The 23,058-nt window shown below is 55.0% G+C and overlaps 2 protein-coding genes across 3 annotated transcripts; one reads left to right on the forward strand and one right to left on the reverse strand.

Annotated features, from left to right (window-relative positions):
- On the forward strand, positions 1-18,007 carry GNG12 (G protein subunit gamma 12). 2 transcript variants are annotated; one of them, XM_063406868.1, is made up of 4 exons: positions 1-133; positions 7,918-7,975; positions 16,406-16,525; positions 16,988-18,007. In XM_063406868.1, exons 3-4 carry the CDS (start codon positions 16,430-16,432, stop codon positions 17,111-17,113), a joined length of 222 nt encoding a protein of 73 aa, XP_063262938.1. In that variant the 5' UTR covers positions 1-133; positions 7,918-7,975; positions 16,406-16,429; the 3' UTR covers positions 17,114-18,007. The 2 variants fall into 2 exon arrangements, with proteins under 2 accessions (XP_063262938.1, XP_063262937.1); XM_063406867.1 differs by having other exon boundaries at positions 16,409-16,525.
- A 1,890-nt stretch (positions 18,008-19,897) lies between these two features.
- GADD45A (growth arrest and DNA damage inducible alpha) lies at positions 19,898-21,885 on the reverse strand. Its single transcript, XM_063406866.1, has 4 exons — positions 21,635-21,885; positions 21,451-21,552; positions 21,165-21,378; positions 19,898-20,616 (listed from the first exon to the last, which is right to left on the reverse strand). The coding sequence occupies exons 1-4, from the start codon at positions 21,874-21,876 to the stop codon at positions 20,503-20,505; spliced, it is 672 nt and encodes a 223-aa protein (XP_063262936.1). The 5' UTR covers positions 21,877-21,885; the 3' UTR covers positions 19,898-20,502.
- Between the last annotated feature and the right edge of the window lie 1,173 nt (positions 21,886-23,058).

The following is a 23,058-nucleotide window of genomic DNA, read 5'->3' on the forward strand; positions in this document are numbered from 1 at the left end:
GCCCCGCCCATCCCGTGCGAGGCGGGCCCGGGGGGTGGGCGGGGCCGAAGGGAAACGAGGCGGGGCTTGGCTCGGTGGGCGTGGCCTCCGCTCCCGCTCCGGTCGCCCGTGGAGACCCCGGGAGCGGCGCTCGGTGAGTACCGGGATCCCGGGATCCCGGGACAGGGGGGTTCCCGCCGGGAACAGCCAGCTCTGCCCCCCGGGACAGCCCGCCCGGCCCCGCGGGGGCAACGGGAAGCGCCAGCCCGGCCCCTTTGGCTGCCGGGCCTGGCGGGGCGGGCCGGGCCCGAGCGGTGCCTGGGTAGTTTTGTAGTTTTGGGGTTGGTTTGGAGGGGGTTTTTTATGGTTTTTTCTCGATTTTTTGTTGTGCTGAGGAGGATTCCCGGCGGCAGGCAGCGCGCGGCCGTGATGTGGTTCAACAAGTGGCGTGTGGCACGGGAATGAGGCAAAATCTGCTTAATTATGTAAAAAATAATCTGGTTAATGAGGCAAAAATAATTCTAAACCAGGCAATTTGTTCTTCCTTTCCTTCTCCTTCCTGCCTCTTTCCCTCCTTCCCTCTAGACCTTCTCCATGGCGCTTATGGATACCCAGAGCTGCGGCTCCAACTGCACGGGGGCCACCCCAGCTTTCAGCTAAAGCCTTTAAATTTTACCAATTTTAGTTTTCCCAGCCGTCGGGCTATGGCTTTTCCTTGGAATCACGGAGCTGTGCTTGACGGAGGAAGTTTCCCACGTGCGGGGAGTTGTGGGCTGAGTGTGGGAAGGAGGTTAATTAGTGGGAAGCGTCATTACTGCAGGAGGTTTCGTGTTGATACTGAGATTACACACCCTGCTGCAGCAATAAATTTGCTTGGAATCGTGGAATTGCAGAACATCCTGAGTTGGAAGGGATCATTGAGCCCAACTCCTGGAACTCTTTAGTTCCTTTAGTAACTTTTAAATTGTGATTCTCTGCTGCAGACTTAAATTCTTTACTTTTTTGGGGGCGGGGGGAAAGAGGGGTTTGGGTGTATATTGTGATTTTAGCCTGGTGTTTTTAGAAAAGAGCTGGAGCTGTGTCAGGAGGGGTTAAGGTTGGATACTGGGAAAGGTTCTCCCTGCAGAGGGTGGTGGGCACTGAACAGATCCCCAGGGAATGGTCCTGGCCCCAAGGCTGCCAGAGAGACACAGGGTGGGATTTGGGGATTGTCCTGTGCAGGGCCTGGAGCTGGACTGGAGATCCTCATGGGTCCCTTCCAGCTCAGGATATTCCATGATTCTGTGATTTAATTAGTGTGGCACATCAAATGGAATTCCCAGCAATTTGCCAGGCGATTCTCCAGTGTTTTAATTGGTTTAGAAACCACAGGATCAGGAACACGTTACTTGTGTGTGTTTGTCTGGGGTGTAAATTGGTTTAGAAATACAGATCTGGGAGCAAAGGGTGAGTAGTGGACAGTGGCAGGATTTTGTGCTCTCGGTGCCACTAAATGAGATTGAGGGATTAGTGTGCAGTTAATGACTCCTCAATCCCGTATTTCATCCTGGCGTGGGATGCACCGCAGCATTTGGGATATCTCTAATCAAGGAGCAGTCAGTTCCAGACAGGAACAATGCATGGGCTCTGATGCTGAGGGTGAGCTCATTCCATATTCACCCAGCTGATGGGGGATTTTTCCTTGAAAGATGAAATTCTCCTGTTGTCCTGAAGGAGTTTCTTGGGCTCCCAGGCAGCAGAACAACTGACCTCTCATGGTGTTAAATCAAATTACTGAGTTGTGCTGTAGGTTTTAGATATTTTTTTTCTAATATAAGATTTCTTTGGCAATATGGTAAGACTTTAAGTACTGAAAGTTCTTAAGCTTTTAGGTTCTGTTGCTAAAAATACTCAGAATATTTGAACCAGATTTATGTTGAGTTACTATGTTGTAGTAGGGCCTGGGGTGACACAGTAGAATTATGGAATCCCAAATGGTTGGAGTTGGAAGGGCCTTAAAACCCATCCAGTGCCACCCCTGCCATGGCAGGGACACCTCCCACTGTCCCAGGCTGCTCCAGCCTGGCCTTGGGCACTGCCAGGGATGCAGGGGCAGCCACAGCTGCTCTGGGCACCCTGTGCCAGGGCCTGCCCACCCTGCCAGGGAACAATTCCTGATTCCCAATCTCCCATCCATCCCTGCCCTCTGGCAGTGGGAGCCATTCCCTGTGTCCTCTCTCTCCCTGCCTGTTCAAAAAGTTCCTCTCCCTCCTTTTTCTGTGGCTCCACATCCCTGTGAGGTTGCTGGAGCGCTGCGTGGAAGATGCTGAGCACGTCAGCTCTGTGGGGTGGGAACGTGCAGGATCCTTCCCGGGACACAGCTCCCCAAATCCCAGCGTGTCCCTCTCTGCTTGTGCCCTGTTGCGAAAGCAAATCCATCTTGCTCCAGAAATCCGTGGTGCAGCCCCATCAATCCTCCCCCTCCGCCCTTTCCCTTTGTCCCCTTTGCCAGAGCAGAGATCACTGCAGGGGGCGGGGGAATCATTTCCAAAGGTTTACAGTTATCAAGGGAAACACCAGCACAGCCTTGGCCAGCCACGGAGCCGTATTCCAGGGAGGATTGAGTTGCTGCAACTCCATCTGTGCTTACACAAACCCCGGGAATGGGGGAAGGCTGCTGGCTCCTGTGTCCTGGCACAGCAATACCCCTGTGCAGGGACAGGAACTGGAGTGAAACCCATTAACTGGGATGGAACACCCCCAGTTCATGAAAGTCATCATGGACTCGCTTTTTCTTGGGAAATGGGAGCTGCAGATGTTTGGGGACTCTTGGGATTCCCGCACTGCTGGAATTGTGCAGCTTTTTGGTGAATTTTGCAATATTGCACAGCTGGGGCTCGTTTTTCCCAGCCTCAGCGTCCATCCTGCACTCAGTGTTGGGAGCTCTTGGACCCACATCATCTCTGCTCTCAGGAGTAACCTGGGGGGCAGTTTGGAAGGGTGAGACAACACTGATGGCACCAGCAAAAAGCTTCCATTCCATATCTTGCAAGGATTGATGAGAAAGAACAGAGGCTGTGCAAAAATCCTGAGGGTGACTGGGTTGTGGTGGGATTCTCCATGGGATTTTAGGGAGGTGGCCAGAAGGAGGAAGGTGGGGGAGCAGTGGGGGCACCCGTGGGAGGTGGGAGGGTGGTGTGGGTACATCCATCCCCTGGAGAGATCCAGCATTCCCAGGGGATGTAGGATTCCTCACTGTGGAGCTGCTGAACCCCTTCCAGCCAGGTGTCCCTGGGGAGGGGAGGGTCCACTCCTGGATCTTCTGGTGACATCCCTGCAGAGCTGCCTCAGCTCTGAGGCCCCAGGACAGGAAGGACCTGGAGCTGTTGGAGGGAATCTAGAGGAGGCTCCAGGATGAGCAGAGGAATGGAGCAGCTCTGCTGAGAGGAAAGGCTGGGAGAGCTGGGAATGTTCACCTGGAGAGGAGAAGCTTTGAGGTGACCTCATTATGGCCTTGCAGGGCCTGAAGGAGCTGCAGGAGAGCTGGAGAGGGACTGGGGACAAGGGATGGAGGGACAGCACACAGGGAATGGTTTAAAACTGAAACAGGCAGGGTTAGATGGGAGACTGGGAATCAGGAATTGTTCCCTGGCAGGGTGGGCAGGCCCTGGCACAGGGTGCCCAGAGCAGCTGTGGCTGCCCCTGCATCCCTGGCAGTGCCCAAGGCTGGATGGGGTTTGGAGCAGCCTGGGAGAGTGGAAAGTGTCCCTGCCATGGCAGGGGAACAGAACAAGATGATCTTTAAGGTCCCTTCCAACTCAAACCAGTTGGGATTCTATGAAGGCTGAGGCCTGGGGTGCAGTGGACCCCAAATCCCAGCTCCCTGGTTCCTGGAGCCCCAGGCAGGGGGCTGGGGCTGGGTCACAGCTTTGGGATGTTCCTGGACACCAGCAGCTGAGTATTTTTAGTTGTGTTCCTTTGAATATTTGGTAAAGCAGGCAATGTGTTTATATTCAGCTTCCTGTGTCCGTATCAGCGTCTTGGCATGTGATGGAGCTCCAGAGGGAGGAGGGAAAGGGAAAAAAAGTGTGTTGTGAGGATTATTTGTGCTGCAGCAGCTGAGGCCGGCAGGACATGGCCGCTGAGATCAGCTCCTTGTCCAAACATTCAGCTCAGCTCAGGCAGGATCCAGCCTCGCTCCCCCTTTGTTTACCCCCCTTGTCTTCCCATCCCTTCTCCCGTGTCTTTCCAGAGCTGCTGTGCAGGGCCAGGTGACTTTCGGGCACACTTTCCTTTGGGATGTGTGATCCAGGCCTTCCTGCCCGCTCTGGCACGCGGCAGCAGCTCCAGCCCTGGCTCTGCGTGGGCAGTTTTCCTCCAGCCTGGCTCTCCGGAGTGCCTGGAGGTGGAAAAGCCCCTCTGAGTCCTGCTGGGAAGGGAGCAGCCTCCTGAATTCCCAGCCTGCTGAATCCCCAGCCTGCTGAATCCCCAGCCTCCTGAATTCCCAGCCTGCTGAATTCCCAGCCTGCTGAATTCCCAGCCTGCTGAATTCCCAGCCTGCTGAATTCCCAGCCTGCTGAATTCCCAGCCTGCTGAATTCCCAGCCTGCTGAATTCCCAGCCTGCTGAATTCCCAGCCTGCTGAATTCCCAGCCTGCTGAATTCCCAGCCTGCTGAATTCCCAGCCTGCTGAATTCCCAGCCTGCTGAATTCCCAGCCTGCTGAATTCCCAGCCTGCTGAATTCCCAGCCTGCTGAATTCCCAGCCTGCTGAATTCCCAGCCTGCATTCCCGGGCTGCTGCCCTGATCCAGGCTGAGCTCAGCTGCTCTGTGCCATCACCCCTTCACTCTCCAGAACCATTCCCTGTGCAGAGCCAGTGGGGGCACACGGGGGAGATTTGGTCTGGTTTTCACATCTAAATGAGGGTTTTCCTTGTGCCCAGCCTCCCCCAGAGCACATAACCAGAAGGTTTTTCTGGTGCTTTAAGCTGAGGAGAGAAAATTCTCCCTCCCAGTTTCCAAGAGAAGGCCAAGGTGATGCCCTGGGATCCAGCCCTTGCGTCCTGAACCAGGGAAACATCAGGGACTGGTGGTTATCATGGAAAGGGAAAAATAGGGCAGCTTTGGATGAGATATTAGGGATAAATTCCTCCCTGGGAGGGTGGGCAGCCCTGGCACAGGGTGCCAAGATTTGCTGTGCCTGCCCCTGGATCCCTGGCAGTGCCCAAGGCCAGGCTGGATGGGTTTGGAGCAGCCTGGGACAGTGGGAGGTGTCCCTGCCATGGCAGGGGAGCTGGGATGAGGTGAACTTTGAGTCCCTCCCAACCCAAACCAATCTGTGATTCTGTGGTTGCTGTAAATAATCTTGAACAGATACCAAATTACATTTTCAGCTCTGTTTGTAGCTTCAAGCCCCCTCCCAAAGGCAGAGGTTTTGGTCTAAGCTTGGAGCTGGGAGAAGCAGAAAGTCCCCGACTTTTAGGGGAGAGGGACCATCCTTGTCTCAGCTGAATCTGGTTCATGTTGCTGTAAAACTTGCAAGGGATTCCTCGTGCAAAGCAGGGATGCTCCAGCTGGAACTGGAGCTCCCGCAGTGCAGGAGGACCTGGCTGGTGCTGCCAGCCTCGGCCAGAGGGGCTGGGACCCATCCAGCTGTGGAATTTCCTCAGCCCACGTGCCCTTCCCTGATTTATTCCTTCCCGAGCATGGCCTGGCCTCTGAGTGGAGCCTTTTGCAGGGGGTGCATTACACCAGCCTCAAACTATGCCAGCAATGCTGGGTTTGTGGGTTTTTATGACTGGTTTGATAGGAGCTTTGATTAGGCAGGAGTATCAGTGTGGCTCTGGGTGGAAAGCAGCCCCAGCCAGAGTTACTTATCAGATTATTAAAGATGGGGTTGGACTGGCTGATCCCTGAAGGTCTCTCCCAACCCAAACCATTCCCTGTGCTCTGTGGTTGTTTTGACTCTGTTTTCATCCCCCTCAGGATGCACAAGTCAATTTTAAAATGTTTCTTATTTTTCCCTGACGATTTCCAGGGGGTGTGAGCAGGTTGGGATATTGCACAGATAAGCAGAGCAGCAGCTTTGCCATTCAAACTTTGATTCTGTGCAGTGGTCACGCGTCCGTGGGGGAGGTTACGTGTCACATTTATTTATTTTGATTTCCTTGCTGGATGTGGACAGGACAAGCCTGGCACAGGGACAAGGACCGTGGCAAGGCTGGCTGTCCTTAACACAATTTATTTTCCTCCTCCACACAATGATTTGAGCAGCACTTATTGAAAGTGTGATCCCGTTTCCAGCGCAGGAAGTGGGGTGTGATTGTAACAGGAACACTGCCAGTGCTGCCTGCCCCCTCCCTGCCCTGCTGGGGACCATCCCTTGGGAATTGCAGCGGGATTTTCCCCCCTTGTTCCCTGGGAATGAGGGAAGGGGTTTGTCATGTTTTATCTTCTTTTGCCAGGGTTGGGATTAAATGCACCAGACAGTATTTTGTGGACTCTGATGTTTATTAATTCTTACCTATAATTACAGTCCCAAAAACTGTGACTTCTACAGCACTTCTAGCTAAGAGAATAAAAATGGAACCCTGTCTCTCTCTCTCTACAAGGCTTTTTAAGGATAAATTGTCCAATTCTGAAATGACACCTAAGTTATTTTTACTTTTAACCCAATATCCAACCACCCGTGGCCTGCAATGTGGATTTTTCTACCCAATTACAAAACACCACCCAGACCCGTGAAGGAGAAGCTGAAAAAGAAGAACTCAGCCTATACCCTAAAACCTCAATCTTGCTTTATATCTGTTACTGTATTCTAAACCCTTAAACTTTAAGTTTTGCACCCTGTGCTATCACACACTGCTACCCAAACTCCACACCCACAGTCCCAGTGCTGTCACTCAATTTTGGGAGCCTGTTCCACGGCATCAGGTCAATGCAGGGTTTGTTTGGGGGTCAGTGCCTGTGAGCAGCACAGAAACTCTGAAACTCTCCGTGCCCAGGGCTCCAGCAGGGATGGCTGTGGCTGCTCCAGGCCTGCCCTCACTCCCTGGCCGGGCATGGAGCAGCTCCAGGGCTCGGTGCCAGAGCTCCAGCAGCCCTTGGCACTGGAGGTTGGATTTGTTCCAAAGGGTGTCAGTGGCAATCCTGGATCCGGCCGTGCCCTGGCTGTGCCAGCTCAGGAAATGCCCGCTGCCTCTGCTCCCTGTTCCACGCTGGAGGTGTGTGCAGGGCTGGGAGCTGCACTGGGAATTCCAGGGAAGGATAACACGGGAATTGCCGGTCCCTGGTGGATGGGGAGGTGTCAGAGCCTGGCACATCTGCTTGCACGCCTGTGTGAACTGCAGTGATTGTGCAGCCCTGGGGCTGCCGGCAGCAGCACAGCAGCAGAATGAAAGGAAAGGTGATTTTACTTGTAAATACATTCCCTGCTCCAGCTCCCACAGAATTCCCATCACCTGATGGTTTTCATCACCCTCACAGAGCTGGGGGTGCTCACCTGGAGAAGAGAAGGCTCCAGGGAGAGCTCAGAGCCCTTGCAGGGCCTGAAGGGGCTCCAGGATATGAGGATGATCCAATTCCAGGTTTCTTTGTGGGTGTGTGAGGCCTCCACAGGGAATGTGAGCTCTCAGATTTGTTTAGGCAGTGATTTAAACCCAGCTGGGAGAACACATCACTGCAGGCTGACAGCTCCGAGTCTCCGGGGACAAAGTAATCCTGGAGTGGTCTGGGCTGGAAAGGACCTCAAACCCCATCCAGTCCCACGCCCTGCCAGGGACAGGGACACCTTCCACTGTCCCAGGCTGCTCCCAGTTTGAGGTAGATTTTCCAATCTCAAAATATTGTTTCTGTGATTAGCATCAAACCACAAGTGCCAAACACCACCCCCCCCCCCCCCCCAGCTTTGGCATTCTTGCACTGTGAAATCCTTATAATTTTTATTTTATTTTTGTTTCAGGATCATTACACTGATAAAATCAAGGCAAGCTGGACAGGGAGCAAGTCTGCCTATGTAGGTGAGTTTCCAGTCCACTCTGGTTCTTTTCTTTCATGCAAAATACAAAGCAGCACGACAGGTCCCAAACCCTGGTGGTTTAATTCTATTCTGGAGCAGAGCAAACATAAAGTCCTTGGCAGGGTTGCTGACACTTTTCACCTCATTCTTTTAACTGCCTGACTGCTTTTGGGTTGAATTGAGGGGGCAGAAAAACCTGCTTTTCTCACAGAAATGAAGCTTTTCCTTGTTTCTTCCCCCGATTCGGAAGGACCAGCCTGCAAGTCTTCATCATTTCTGTCTTTGCTGTGCTACATGTGTTTTGTTTCACCATCAAAAAATGCAAATTATTCTATGTTCCCCCAGCCTTAAAAACAGGCACTTTGATAAATTCCTGCAGCCCAGGAGGTGCTGAAATCCTTCCACTTCCCCAGCCCTTTGAGCAGAGCCCCGTGGGCTCTCCCCAGAGCATCTCCCACCAGCGTCCTCGCCTTTATCTGTGGCAGACAAAGAATCTGCTGAAGGTCACAGAACCTGGGGCCAGGCTGCGTCCCGTGACTGCCAGGCTGGAGCTTTCTGCACAGCCCTCTCCTGCTTTGCAGCCTGGTTGGGATGCAGCTGAAAGTCTCTTTGCAAACGTCTCTTTGTAGTTTTTTCCCCTCTTTCCCAGTGGGGATGAGCTGGGTATTGCCCTGTGGGGAGGAACAGGGACCTTCTGTGGAGAAGCTGCCCTGCAGTTCGTTGCCTTTCCCAGTGACTTCAGGCTGATGCCTTTAAAATAGCACTGCTCAGATGTTTTTCAAAGTAACCTTGATCTGGAAGTCACTTTTAGTGTGTGCTGAAGATGTAAAAAGTGAAGTCGGAAGAAATGCAGAGGAAAACAAAAGCAGGTTTTTGCACTGCTCCTCTCCCAAAATGTGCATTGGGTTTGACAGGATCCCACAGTGGAGGCTGACCTTGAAAATCAAAGGGAGCTGCAGCCCAGGTTTGATCAGCAGGATGGTGCTGGAATAACTTATGAAGTGCAGGTTATGAAGGAACACAGCCTTAATTAAACACCCAGAACACCAAGTCCTGCTGAAGAGATTGGCAGTTGTCTGTTTCCTTTCATTTCACATCATTAAGGATTTTAATCCCCAATTAAGACACTGGCAGCATTATTTATAATTTAAAAAAAAGATTTCTAGTGTAGAATCTCTCACTACTGTCAAGTGTGAGAGAAAATTCTCTGAAGGAGGAAACATCACAAATGTTCTGTGCTTTATGGGGCTTTTATTCTCTGTTTGCACTGACAAGTTCCCTGTGCAAACCAGGCGTGTCTGCATGGCCAGAATTCCCATTTCTCATGCAGCCCTGACTGCTGCACCTCCTCCAGGAGGGGGATGGCAGCAGAGTTGGGCCTTGCTGGAACCTTTTCTGCAGGAAAATTGGGTTTGACATCTGAGCTGCCCCAATCCCTTCAGCTGTGGTGCATCCCAGAGCATCCCCATTCTCCCCAAAACCACTGCAAGTCCTGCAGCTGCCAGATCTTGCAGCTTTCCTTTTCCAGAGGTGATTCTTGGGGGAGGATCTTGCTTTCTTTCACCAAACCCAAACTTTTTCTAGGGCATATAAAATATTTGTGCCATAACTGTAAATCTCACCTGAGAGCTGTTTAAAAATGCAACCCTGTTTAAAAACCCAGCCCTGTTTAAAAACCCAGCCCTGTTTAAAAACCCAGCCCTTCTCACCTGCCAGGAACCAGGGAGCTGCTACTCACAGCTTGGTTTGGGGAAGGTGTGGAAAAATCCTTCTGGCTCTGGGTTCCTGTGATGGGAGCAGGGAGGTCACGGATGATCCTGTTGCCATTTCCCCTGGGAAGTTGGCACTTCAGAATTTTGTGCTCAGTCTGCAAAGTGCAGGAGGGGCTCAGGGTGCTTCCAGAAATCTGTGGAATATTTCACCACTTGTCTCTCTGCTCCTTGTGTGGGGAATAAGGATCGGGAAGTTCCAGAATGGTTGGGCTTGGGAGGGACCTTAAAGCCCATCCGGTGCCACCCTGCCATGGGCAGGGACACCTCCCACTGTCCCTGCTCCAGCCTGGCCTTGGACCCTTCTAGGGATGGGACAAAAGCCCCATAACAAGAGAAATTACCCCAAAGCATCTCTGATCCCTGCCTGACTTTCCCCCAGTTCAGTTTGCTGGTTGAGGGCGGGACCCCGCGGTTTTCCTGGTTCTTTTCCCATTCTCTTGGGCGGCGCTGCAGAAGGAAAAGATTCCAGCCCCGCTGCTTCCACTGGGTGTCAGCACGGCCCCACGGAGCAGCAGAGCCCTGGGCTGCCCCCGGGCTGCTCCCAGCGCTGGAAAAACCGGGCTGGCTGCATGTCCCGAGCAGGGAGCTCTGCCCGGGGAGCAGGGAGCTCTGCCCGGGGAGCAGGGAGCTCTGCCCGGGGAGCAGGGAGATGCCCAGGGAGATACCGGGGAGCAGGGAGCTGTGCCCGGGGAGCAGGGAGATACCCGGGGAGCAGCTCTGCCCGAAGAGCAGGGAGATGCCCGAGGAGCAGGGAGATGTCTGGGGAGCAGGGAGATGTCTGGGGAGCAGGGAGCTGCCCAGGGAGCAGGGAGATGTCTGGGGAGCAGGGAGATGCCCGGGGAGCAGCTCTGCCTGGGGAGCAGGGAGATGCCCGGGGAGCAGGGAGATGCCCAGGGAGATGCCAGGGGAGCAGGGAGCTGTCAGGGGAGCAGCTCTGCCCGGCCGGGATGGGGCTGTCTGGCTGGAATCTCCTTCCTTCCCCCGGCAGGACCGGTTGGAGCAGGAGCAGTGTGGGACGTGCCTGCCTCGTTCCAGGGCTCCCTAATGAGGGGACAGCGGGTCCCGGGAGCTGCAGCAGCAGCAGGACAGGCGGGCAGTGTTTGCTTTAGGGCGGGGATGGCAGCGTGCCCAGAGGTGCTGCGGGGACACGCAGGGGACAGCCCAGGGCTGCTCCCCCTCCACGCCAGCCCTTCCACTCTGAGTCAGCAGCCAGGCTTCCCAAGTCCTGTCCAGGATTCCTTGGCCTGCTGGGGCAAGGCCCCTCCCTCAGGCCCTGGCTGTCAGTGCTGCAGCACCCCGAGGGCCACTGGGGTTTCAGGTGGGCACAGGCATCCCTTGGGTGCCCCTTTCTCCCAGGTGCTGCTGCTGGCAGGGGCTCTGTGCCTCTGCCACCCTTCCTGTGGGTCACCTTGTGCCCGGTGCTGCTGTGCAGGATCTGGGGGGACACGTCACCTCCAAATCCTCTGCAGCACCTGGGCTGCAAACAGAGCCAGGCACACTGAGATTCCTCCAACAGATTCTTCCACTGGAGGCCTAAAAAACCAAAAATCAAAACTAGGGAATATCACAGTTCCAGGGACTTTGTGGTGCTTGTGTGGAGTTGTTTTATCTGTTGCTGCAGCCAGTTGTGCTCCAATGCGTGCTCAGAATTGAGTTGTTTATTCCTGCCCCCACCTTTATTGCCAGCAGTGGCCTCCTGGCTTGGGCTGGGAGCACTTTCAGGTTCTGCAAGTCATGACAAACCTGCTCCTGAGCTCCCAAGGGTGCCCTGTAGGAAAACCAGCCTCCGTTCAAGTCCCAACCAGCTGCTGGGCCTGGCAGAGCTCCTGGGAAAGCAGCACGTGCAGAGCACCCCAGCACCCATGGAAACCTCACCCCGCGTCCTGCCCAGGCCCTGGCATCCCCCCCTGCGTGTGCCACCCCTCCAAGGGCCACTGGGGCTCTTCTTCCCCGTTCTCCATAAGGATTTCCCTTGGCTTGGTGCCACTCCATGCATTCCCTCTTCCTCTTCCTCCTCCCAACACCTTCCTGCCCGACAAATCCCTGCTTTTTCAGAAGCAAACTTTTATCCTTTTTATTCCTTTTTATTCCTGTGAGCTCTGGGGAGTGTGAGTCGCTGAGAGGAGGCAGCTGGGTTTGAGATTTGGGATTTGCTGGTGCTATTCCCAAATTTTTTGCAGGGTCCCAGCTGAAGGCAGTGTGGTGAAAGGATGCCAGGGAGGAGGGAGCAGAATGGTTTTGCAGGCAGGGCTGTGAGGCAGCAATCACAGCCTGTGTTAGTGGTGGTGACAAACCAGATCCAGCTGAAAACTCTCCCAGCAAACACCAGGGAATCTGCAGGACTGGGAATGGTGTCACTGGGAAACCTGCAGCACTTGTGGTGGAGTTACTGAAACCTTTAATTCGAGCTCAGGTGGGGGCAGCAGCTCAGAACTTGCCCAGCTGCCTGTTTCCCTCTTTTCCCCCTGCTCCTGCAGTTTTTAAGAGAAGTGGGATAATTCCCATGGTGGTGATTGTTCCTGGTTTATCAGGCAGCAGCATCCAAACATTTCCAGGCTGGAGCTGCTCCAGCAGCAGCAGCAGTGACTCCCTGGCGTGCTCCCTCCCTTCCCGTGGCACTGCAGGGTGTGCAGGGCACCCAAAGCAGGGGGCACAGGCTCACTGGGAATATTGGGAACGCTCCGTGTCCTTCTCCTGCCTTTTCCTTGGCGAGTTTGGCACAGAGACCTTTCCCCCTCTCTGCCCCATCCTCCACAGCAGGGCTCCCGTGGCTCTGGAAAGGGAGAGGCCTTTGAAAGCTGCATTTGCTGATGAGCTGTAACTTTAGCTCGCTGCTGCCAGCCCTGCAAAACCAGGGGCTGACACGCTGTTTGTGACACTTGTAGCTGCTCTGGTTGTCACTGCTGTTGGTTTGTGTTTTGCCCAGCCTGCTCTGTTGATCCAAGTTTTGAGTTATTCACCTCAAAATCTGCTTTATTTCAAAAGAAACAGTTACAAGACACCTTTGAGCCTTTACCCTGCTGCCAGCCAGGCTGTGCTGCTCCAGTATGAGCTGGCTTTGCGTAACTGGAGCAGACTGGGAGCTGTTGTCCAGGCAGAGCTGCTGGGATTTCCAGCAGATTCCCAGCCCTGCTTTAGCAGTGCTGATTTAATTACCTTTCACTGGGCAGATGCTTCACAAGTCCTGGATCTAAGAGAGTAAATAAGACAGTCCAGAGTTTAATTATCCCGCAGGAGCTGGGCTTTGGCAGGCAGCCCAGGCGGATCTGGGGATCTGCTGCGTGGCAACCTCGTTACCTAAAGCCTGAGGAAAAAAATAGGGCAAGGCCTGGAAAAATGGGGCTTTTCTCTGGAAGAGGGGCAGCTCCACCTGTTTGCAGGTGTGGCAAGGAGGAAAGAAGTGCGGGTGTGTGGCTGCAGGAAGTGCACTGGGAGTTTCCTACATTTTTTGTCTTTCCCTGGCAAAGTGCAGCTCTGGGAATCCTCCTCTGCAGGCCTCAGATTTGAATGGGTAAATGAGAAAGAAATTCTTCTCTGGGAGGGTGGGAGGCCCTGAGCTTGCCCAGAGCAGCTGTGGCTGTCGCTGGATCCCTGGAATTGTCCAAGGCCAGGCTGGATGGGTTTGGAGCAGCCTGGGACAGTGGGAGGTGTCCCTGCCATGGCAGGGGAGGCTGTTCTGGCTCTGACCCTTTTGTCTTGTTTTAGGCTGTGACTCAGACCCAAGGGAGAGCTGCAGCCGTGCCTGCAGCTGCTCTGGGGTTTGGGATTCTCTGTCACCACCACTGTGGGTCCTGCGAGCCCCTGCTCAGCTTTGTCACACCCAGGGGACCGAGGCTGTCACCCCGTGTTCCTCCAGGGAACCCCCTCCTGCTTGGGGGTCACGCCAGAAAGTCCCAAAATGGTTTGGGCTGGAAAGGACCTTAAATCCCCTCCAGTGCCCCCCTGCCCTGGCAGGGACACCTCCCACTGTCCCAGGCTGCTCCAGCCCTGCCCAGCCTGGCCTGGATCACCAGCCATGCTTTGGGTTAGGTGGTGAATGGAAAAACTTCCTGAAATTTTGTTTTTGGTGCATTTAGCACAGAGGAAGGAGTTGTGACTGTGAGTGGTGGGACACGAGAGATCCCAAAGGGAAAGTGTTGGAGTGAGGGAGGCTCTCAGGGCTGCCTGCCGAGCACCAGGGATCATTTCCTACAAATGAGAGCTGTGCCCTCTCCCAATGAGGGGTCGTTTCTTCAGGGAGCAAATCCTCTTCCTGGGAGATCGTCCCACCCCAGAAAACCCTGCCCAGGGTTCTGAACCCCCAGGTTGTGCAAAGTTCTGACACCTCCAGTTTAAATCTGGGGAGTTTTGTGAAGCCCTGTGAGAAATCCCATGGCTGCAGCAGCTCGGATCCATTGCCAGGAACTGGGAAGGAAAACAGATTTATTGGGAGCTGACCTAGTTGTTGTAAATCTCCCTGCAGAAGAGATTTAGTAATCTTAGGAGGGCTATTAAAGCTCGTGTTTGTTTGGAGATGGGCAAATGCAGCAATTGAATTTTCAAATCTTATGGTTTGGGTTGTTTTGTTTTGTTTTTTCCAAACATCTCATTTATTAACAAAGCTAAGCAGCTGGGAAAATAAGCACTGGAGCTTTCCTAAGGAGGTCAATCCATGTGGGGTGGGAAGGGATCCAGAGAATCCAACAGCTCCAGTGGCAAAAGGGGGTTTGGGGCTGAGGCAGGGAAGGCTGAGCATGGCCTTTCCCCAGTTAAATGAGAGGATAATCTTTAATTTATCTATTATAGAGGTTTATCTTTTAATTTTGCAACTTTATAACCTTTAAAAAAAAAAAGTACTGAAGTTAAAGGAATCAACAGCTTCTGAACTGTCCTCAGAGCTGCATTCATTACTGGATAAAAATTAATTGCTTTGCCATGGGTTTTTCACAGGGCAGTTTTTGATTGTTGTAAGGGAAAAGTGCAGGACTGGACTGGGAATTGGGGCTCAGTTTGTGGTGGATCTGTGCTTTTGTGTCCATGTGAAACAGCTCCTTGTTATCCCAGAGCTGCTGAGGTTGGAGCCCCACAGGCTGGAGCACAGAGGCAGAGCCCTGTGGAACCCCTGGCAGTGCCTGCGGGAGTTCCCTGCTTGGAAGTTTCATTTTTCATCTAAAGGGGCTCCAGGAGAGCTGGAGAGGGGCTGGGGACAGGGGCTGGAGGGACAGGACACAGGGAATGGCTCCCACTGCCAGAGGGCAGGGCTGGGTGGGAGATTGGGCAGGAATTGTTCCCTGGCAGGGTGGGCAGCCCTGGCACAGGTGCCCAGAGCAGCTGTGGCTGTCCCTGTCCCCTGGCAGTGCCCAAGGCCAGGCTGGACACTGGGGCTGGAGCATCCATGGGCTGCAGGAGGATGCTCTTGCTATTTACTGTAGGAAATAAGTTTTCAGTGACACCAAATATGAAGAGTAAATGTCCCCTCAAAACAGGGGCTGGGAGCAGGATAGTGCTGTCCCTGCCTGGGGGCTGGCACGGGCACCAGCTGGGGAGCAGCCCTGCTGCCAGGCTGGGTGACAGGAACCTGAGCCCTGCAGGAGCTGCTCGGAAAGGTCACGGAGCTGCCTTGGGCTGGGGGCACTGCAGAGCCAGGAGGGAATCACACCCAGCTCCAGGGGCACCCACCCCTGGGGCTGTGCAGGGCAGGCAGAGTCCTGCTGGAGACTGGGACACGGGACAGGGACACGGGACAGGGACACGGGCAGGGACACGGGACAGGGACACGGGCAGGGACACGGGACAGGGACACAGGACAGGGACACAGGACAGGGACACAGGCAGGGACACGGGACAGGGACACGGGACAGGGACACAGGACAGAGACACGGGCAGGGCTGGGCTAAACTCCCTGGATTCCCACAGACCTGAATGATTTGGGGTCCCAGACTGGTCTGGTTGGGAGAGAACTTAAAACCCACCCAGTGCCACCCCTGCCCTGGCAGGGACACCTCCCCTGTCCCAGGCTGCTCCAAGCTCCAGGGTCCAACCTGGCCTTGGACATTAGGACTGCGCCTGCCTGGTAGAGAATCAGCCAGGGATGCTGAGATCAGCCTGTGCCAGGGATATTATTTCTCCCCAGAAAGGTTTTCCAGCCCTGGCACAGCTGCCTGGGGCAGTGCTGCGTGCCCATCCCTGGCAGGATTTAAAATCCCTGTGGATGTGGCACTTGGGGACATGGGGCAGTGTGGCCTTGGCAGTGCTGGGAATAGTTGGACTCCGTGGTCTCAGAGGACTTTTCCAACCTCAATACTCCATGATCCACTCTTTGCTTTCACTCTCTGGTGGGCTCAGGACCTCGTCCCCTTCCTTGGTGCAGCTCACAGGGAAGTTGTGGCTTTCCAGCACTTTCTGGGATCCCTGGAATCCCAGGGGAAGCTGAAGATGGAGGGATCGAGTGGCCAAAGCTGTGGCCAGAGCTGTTCCACAGGCTCAGAAACCTGCACAGCAGCTCCATGCTTTTCTTTGGAGCGTGTTTTACTTCCAGAGCTGTTATTTAGCTGATTGGTCCTGTGGGATGTAAGAATAATAGTTTTTAAAGATCACTTTTCGCAGTGTGTAGTGGATGCCTAAAAGCAGTTCAGGGTGCTGTGCTGCCTTCTGGAGTAACAACCCCCTGTCCTTCCCAGCAGAACTTCCCTGCTGCCCTGAAGATGTCTGGCAAAACAGCCACCACCACCAACAACATCGCCCAGGCCCGCAGGACCGTGCAGCAGCTCAGGATAGAGGCCTCCATAGAGAGGATAAAGGTGAGAGCACAGCCCTGTTCCCCCTCCTTTTCCTTGTTTTTCCCCTCCCAGCTGTAGGACAGTGAGATAACTCTGTGTGTGTGTGTGGTTTGGTGTCTTTGTGCACCTCAGCGTTTGCCCCTCTCAAATCTCAACAACTCCAAATAAATCCACTTCTCGTGGCCCAGTATCCCACCCCACCCTGCCCTCTGGCAGTGGGGAGCCATCTCCCCTTGTCCTGTCGCTCCAGGAGAGCTAAAAATTCCTCTGGAATTATTTTGAAGCCTCTCCTGTTGGTTGAGCCTTTGCCTGGTGTCACAGCCAAGCCAAGAGCCCCGGGCTCCATCCCTTCTTTCACCCCCTGGGGATCAAAGCAGAGAACGATTCCCTCTCCCAGCACCTCTCCCAACCCACTGGGTCCCCTCAGTTTTGATCCCATTCCCATGGGAAGCCCCATTTGATGCTGATTTTCCCATCCTGCAGGTGTCCAAAGCCTCTGCAGACCTGATGCTGTACTGCGAGGAGCACGCCAAGAAGGACCCGCTGCTCATGGGCATCCCCGCCTCGGAGAACCCCTTCAAGGACAAGAAAACCTGCACTTTGTTATAGGAGAGGGGCAGCTCGTCCTGCCCAGCCCCTGCCAGCCCAGCTGGGCCAAGCACCACCACTCCCCCAGGTACCTGCACCCCGTGGCCGCTCCTGACCCTGTCCAGAGCATTCCCTGAGCTTCCCCAGGCGTTCCTGCTGATCCCTGGCTCTGTGAGGAGGTTTCTGACTCAATCCCTGCCTTTCCTGGCCAAGGGAATGGGCTCCAGGGTCTCTGCACGGGGGGTCCTGCTGGCATTTGCCAACTCCAACACGACCAAAGTTGCCTGAGCTTTGCAGATAAAGCGAAGTCGTGGAGACCTGATGGAATCACTGGGTTTACATTTTTTTAAATTGTGGATTTCTTTTGGGGGGGAGGGGGGTTGTGCCTGTGCTGGCAGCACCTGTTTGTGCACAGGCACGCTTAAAGTGCATTTTCTAGCAAAAACTACCTTGCAAAATGATTGTAGCAGCTGCTGGGGAGCTCCAGGGAGCTGTGCCTCAGCCTTCCTCCCGCTGGCCTCTCTTCCCAGGGCTTTTAAAGGATAGAGCTGGGAATCAGAGATGCTTTCCCTGCTTTCCAAGAGTTGGAAAAGCAGAATTTCCAGCTTGGATTCTGCTGTATTTTCTACTCGAGTGAAAAACCCGTGTTAGTACAAAACACACCCTTGAAAAAATGGAAAAAGATTGGGAGGCTGGAAGTGCCCTGGCAGAGCTGGAGGAACGCTGCCCTCGCTCCCAATCCCAGCTGGGTTCTGTGCAGGGAGTCAGAAGCTGACTCATTTTTATAAAAAAAAACATTTTTAAACAAGAAAAATGCCAAATTATCTCCAGCTTGTGGTTATGCATTTATAATTGGAGGGCCTTTTCATCTAGTATATATTTTATATATACACATAATAAAAAAGTCTTTCTCTGTGTGTGTGTAGATATATAAACTTTATATATTAAATTTTGAAGGGTTCAAAAATAGTCCTGACTTCAGCTGGCTGCAAATGTCCTTCTGTGCAGGCAGCTGAAGGGATCTGCCCTAAACCCTGCATTTCTGGGAGGATATTTGCAGGATTTATGAACCACTTGTCATTTACGTCGCATATTTGTCATTTCTGTATGAAATTATAAACCCACTTTTGATACAGATTAAAAAATTCAACTTTGTTTAATAAATCTCTTTGGCAGAGCTCCTAAAATCAGCCTGACAGAGAAACCTGCTGCTTACCCTGTGCTTGTGTGCCAATTCTTTTTGTAACCAGAGTATTTTTCTAGGGGCAGTCAAACCAACAATGTGGCTCTGCAGTGATTCTTTTCCACTGTGTCCGTGTCTGTTTGTCACACCCCTGGTCAGAATGAATTCTGTTAATTAATTAATTAGGCTCTGTTAATTGCTCAGTGTGGGGGTGCAGGGCTGGGAGAAGTCCAGCTGTGCCCAGAGGTGCCCAGCTGCAGGGAAGGAACCTGGTGCTGCTGGTGGTTGTTTCCACAGGAATCTGGGAACAAATTGGGATTTTTGTTTGGTTTGAGATGCCTGTTCCCAGCCCAGTCCAGCTCTCTGGTGTGGCTGCAGGGATGCTCTCGGTGTCTGCCCTTGAATAAAGCTTGCAGCAGGGTGCTGGTCCAGCACAAGCACCCAAATCTGACAGTATTTAATCCAGAGATTTCTGGTAAACTGGCCATACTAAATTACAGTCTGCAGGGACACGTGGAGTCTGGGGTGGTTCCGTTTGCACTTCACTTTTTGACATCAGTATCCCCAGAAAGGGCAGGGATTGTAAAATCTGGGGAAGATACAGATTCTGCCCTCATAGAATTTTTAAAAAAAGGGGAAGTGAGACCATTGCACCCACAGGTGCTGGGAGAAACCCATGTGAGAGCCCACCATGGTGCATCCCTGGGCTGCCCCCTGTCCTTGGCAAAGCCGGCTAATTTGGGGAGAAAAATGAGAATTTGTGTGCTGGGTGTCCCCAGGACCACCCACTCTGTGGTGTGGGGACAGGGCTGGGGTGGCACTGGGAGAAACCAGAGGGGTTTGGGTTGGATCTGAGCCTGGAGAAGGAAATCTGGAGATGGTGCTGCTGCCGTGTCCCAGGCACAGGGTGGCACCTGCCTGTCCTCAGCCCCGGGCTGGACACAGGGACAGGGACAGGGTGGCCTCATGCTGGAGCATCCCAGAGTGGGAGAACAGGTCCAGCCTCCCCTCCCGGCCGGGCTGGCACCCATCCTGCCCGGGCTGGGGACACAGTGACCCCGTGCCACCGCTGGGGCACACGTGGGTGCCCTCGGGGAGGGACAGCGCGGGTCACTGCTGTCCCCACAGCGTCCCCGGGCAGCGCCAGCAGCAGGGGGTTTGGATTTCCCTGCCATCTGTGCCAGCCTGGCTGTGTCATTAAAGAGGAGCTGGCACCGGGAGCTGCCAGCCCCGGGGGGCACGGCTGAGCTGGGGGTGCAAACAAATCCCGGGGCTTTGCAAGGAAGCACCGGGAGGGGTTTTCCTCCTGCAGGGAATCAGGTTCCCCTCCTGCCACGGAGCAGCAGCAGGAGTGTGGAAGCCTCGGCAGCAACCCCCCCCTTTTATTTTTTTTTAGCTGCTGTTGTGGCAGCATTCAAGCAAAATAAATAAATAACATTCCCAACATTTCCTGCAGCACATGGGCTGCTGTGGCGTTTAATTGCTTGGGAGGGGCCGGGAATGAACCCACACTGGAGCTGCACAACAGGACCTTGCCCGTGGCCAGGACAAGGAAGCAGCTGCTGCTCAGCCCCTGTGCCTGCACGCTCCTGCAGCAAGGAAATAAAAGCCTGGGCCAAAGGTTTGATTTTACACTTTATTTCAAAAAAAAAAAAAAAAGAAAACACGAAACAAGAACACCATAACCCGAAAAAACACTCGAATTTCAAACAATTATATTAATGGCGCTGCTTTTGCAGCCAGCTGGGAGATTTGTGGTTGCAGAGCAACTGCTTGAGGGCGTTTCGGTTCTCAAACCTCCAAGTATAAATAATTTTTCCATCAATATCAGAAAATAACTTATTATTATTATTATATATCTTAGCATAAAAACGTGAGAATTAACATCCCAAAAATACAACATTGCTGGCAAAAGGCCTCGATTAACCTTGTTTGCTCGTTAAGGTGTTCAAAGCAGGAACTTTAAGTGGCACTTAAGGACAGAAAGAGTGAGGGCAGTTCTCGGGAGGGCACCCTGGGCACGCCGGGCTGGGCTCATCCCTGTTTTTTTATCTCTGCTCCAGCCCCACACCTCCCCCCACGACATCACTTTTAGCTTTATCATTTCAAATCTATCTTTTTGTTTGTCGTTGTCGGGTTTAATTTTTGCCTCCCTCCCCGCGGAGCGCTGGAGCCGGGGCAGGGAGTTCCTTCCTGAGCAACTGCGAGGGTCGGGCGGCTCTGGGGGTCACCGCTCGGGCAGGTTGATCACCGGCACCCACTGGTCCAGGTAGCGGCTCTCCCGGCAGAAGCACATCAGCTGGCTCAGCGCCGGGTCCTTCCACTGCGACGCCTGCGGGTTCTGCACAGGGGACGGCAAAAAGCTCCGGCAAAAACAACCCGAGAGCGGCAGGGCAGGGGGGGAGGAAAAAGGGCAGCAGAAAGCTCAGCAGTGTGAATCATCTGAAATTGCTACCGAGGCAAACAAACAAGTCAGGCCTGGAAGCATGTGAGGAGTTTAGCTTTGGACTCTGGGGCAGAGTAGGGAAGGCGAAAAACAATGAGAGGGAGAGATAAAAGGAGGGGGGAAGGGAAAGAAAAAGGGGGGGAAGGAGGGGAAAAAAATAGGGGGAAATAAAGAGGAGAGAGGGAAAATAAAGAGGAGAGGGGGAAAAGAGGAAAACTAAAGACGAACAAAACAGAACAACAAGAGAAAGAGGGGGAAAACAAAGCAGAAAGACGGGGAAAACAGAGCAGAGCGCGGGGAGAGGGCAGCCGGTGTCCCGGGGCGCCCCGCGGGACCCCTGGTGCCGGCCCGCTGCGGCCGCGGGTTCGAGCCCCGGGCGCGGCGGTTCGGGGCGCCCCGCGGGTGTCTCCGCAGTGTCCCCCGGGGGGGCAGCCCGGGCTCACCGTGACGAGCACGCAGTGCAGGTCGGCGGGCGGGTCGGGGCCCGCGGCGGGCAGCAGCAGCTGCGCCAGGCGCGCCGGGTTGCTGACGCGCAGGATGTTGATGTCGTTCTCGCAACAGAAGGCCCGCAGCAGAGTGAAGTGGATCTGCAGCGCCGCGTCCCCCGCCTCCTCCTCCTCGGCCGCCAGCAGGCACAGCACCACGTTATCGGGGTCCCTGCGGGGCACCGCCGTCACCGCGGGCGCACCGGGCTCGGGGCACCGGGGGGTACGGGGGGGTGGCACTCACACGTTGAGCAGCTTGGCCGCCTCGTAGACGCCGAGGGTGAGGCTCCGCTGGCTCAGCGCCTTGCTCAGCACCTCCTCGAGCGCGTCCCCCGCCTGCTCCATCCTGCGGCGGGACACGCGGCACCGCCCGTCACCGGCCACCCCGCGCCGCTCCCCGCACGGCCCCGCCGCCCCCCCGGCCTCACCTCCCGGCGGCGCGGCGCTCCCCGGGCAGCTCCTCCAGAGTCATCACGGGGACGAGGGCGCGGGGACAGGGCCGGACGGGGCTCGGCCGGACACGGGCACAGGGGCAGCGGGCACTGGGCAGGGACAGCGGGCAGGGCTCGGCCGCGCTCCGGCCGCTCCGGCCCCGCCGCCTGTGCCGGACAAAGGCGCCCCGCGAGCGCTGCCCCGCCCGCCCGGCCAACCCGCGCCGCCTCATTTGCATACCCTGCTCCCATTGGCTCATGCAAATGAGACCACGCCCAGGTGTTGCCGAGACCGGCCGGGCCTGACCCCGCTGGGAGCGACCGGGAACGGGAATGGGAACGGGAATGGGAATAGTACCGGGAATAGTACCGGGAATGGGAATGGGAACGGGAATGGGAACGGGACAGGGACACTACCAGAGACCAGCCTGCTCCAAACACATCCAGCCTGGCCTTGGACACTGCCAGGGATCCAGGGGCAGCCACAGCTGCTCTGGGCACCCTGTGCCAGGGCTGCCCACCCTGCCAGGGAACAATTCCTGCCCAATATCCCATCTTCTCCTCTGGGAATCCATTCCCTGTGTCCTGTCCCTCCATCCCTTGTCCCCAGCCCCTCTCCAGCTCTCCTGGAGCCCCTTCAGGCCCTGCCAGGGGCTCTGAGCTCTCCCTGGAGCCTTCTCCTCTCCAGGGGAGCCCCCCCCGCTCTCCCAGCCCGGCTCCAGAGGGGCTCCAGCCCTGGAGAGGCTCCAGGGTCTCCTCTGGGCTCTCTCCAGCAGCTCCAGCTCCTCCTGCAGTTGGACCCCAGGGCTGGGGAGCTCTGCAGGTGGGGCCTCAGCTGAGCTGGGCAGTGGGACAGGATCCCCTCCTTCGGTGGGTGCTGTTCTCTGTCTCCCCTGCCCCACAGGGACTGCCCCTTGCAGTGCTCCTTGCAGGGAGCTCAGGGCACAGCCTCACCAACCTTCAGACACAGGGACGATCAGTGCCACAGGCAATAACGTGGCTGCCCCATCCCTGGCAGTGTCCCAGACCAGGCTGGACACTTGAAGCAGCCTGGGACAGCAGGAGGTGTCCCTGCCACGGCAGGGGTGGCACTGGGTGATCTTTAAGGTCCCTCCCAACCCAAAGCAGTCTATGGTTCTGTGATCTCTCCCTCTGCAGATTTCCAAGCACTTGGTGCTTGTCCGGGAAGCTGCTCCCTCTCCAGATGTCCCATGTCAGCCCTGCAGAGCTCCGGGGAGGGTTTCTCCTGACGGCTGCTGTGTCAAAGCTTTCTCAGCTGTTGCACCCAAACCCCTCCATCCTCCCACAGCCGGTGCCAGAGCTCTTTCCCAACCTGGCTGAGGGCTGGCACATTCCTGCTGGCTCCACAGAGCAGGGCTGCACTCGGGACCCTTGGTGGTCCCTCATGGAGATTTTGGCAG

This window comes from Prinia subflava, chromosome 10 (genome assembly GCF_021018805.1).
Source record: "Prinia subflava isolate CZ2003 ecotype Zambia chromosome 10, Cam_Psub_1.2, whole genome shotgun sequence".
In the NCBI taxonomy this organism is placed as follows: domain Eukaryota; kingdom Metazoa; phylum Chordata; class Aves; order Passeriformes; family Cisticolidae; genus Prinia; species Prinia subflava.

Excerpts from the sequence above, each read along its gene's own strand:
- GADD45A (XM_063406866.1), bottom strand. The coding sequence starts at position 21,876 with ATGCAAATGAGGCGGCGCGGGTTGGCCGGGCGGGCGGGGCAGCGCTCG. Across the intron at positions 21,553-21,634 it reads GAGCGCCGCGCCGCCGGGAG|GATGGAGCAGGCGGGGGACG; the intron begins GTGAGGCCGGGG and ends GTCCCGCCGCAG. Across the intron at positions 20,617-21,164 it reads TGCACTGCGTGCTCGTCACG|AACCCGCAGGCGTCGCAGTG; the intron begins GTGAGCCCGGGC and ends TCCCCTGTGCAG.
- GNG12 (XM_063406868.1), top strand. The coding sequence starts at position 16,430 with ATGTCTGGCAAAACAGCCACCACCACCAACAACATCGCCCAGGCCCGC. Across the intron at positions 16,526-16,987 it reads CCTCCATAGAGAGGATAAAG|GTGTCCAAAGCCTCTGCAGA; the intron begins GTGAGAGCACAG and ends CCCATCCTGCAG.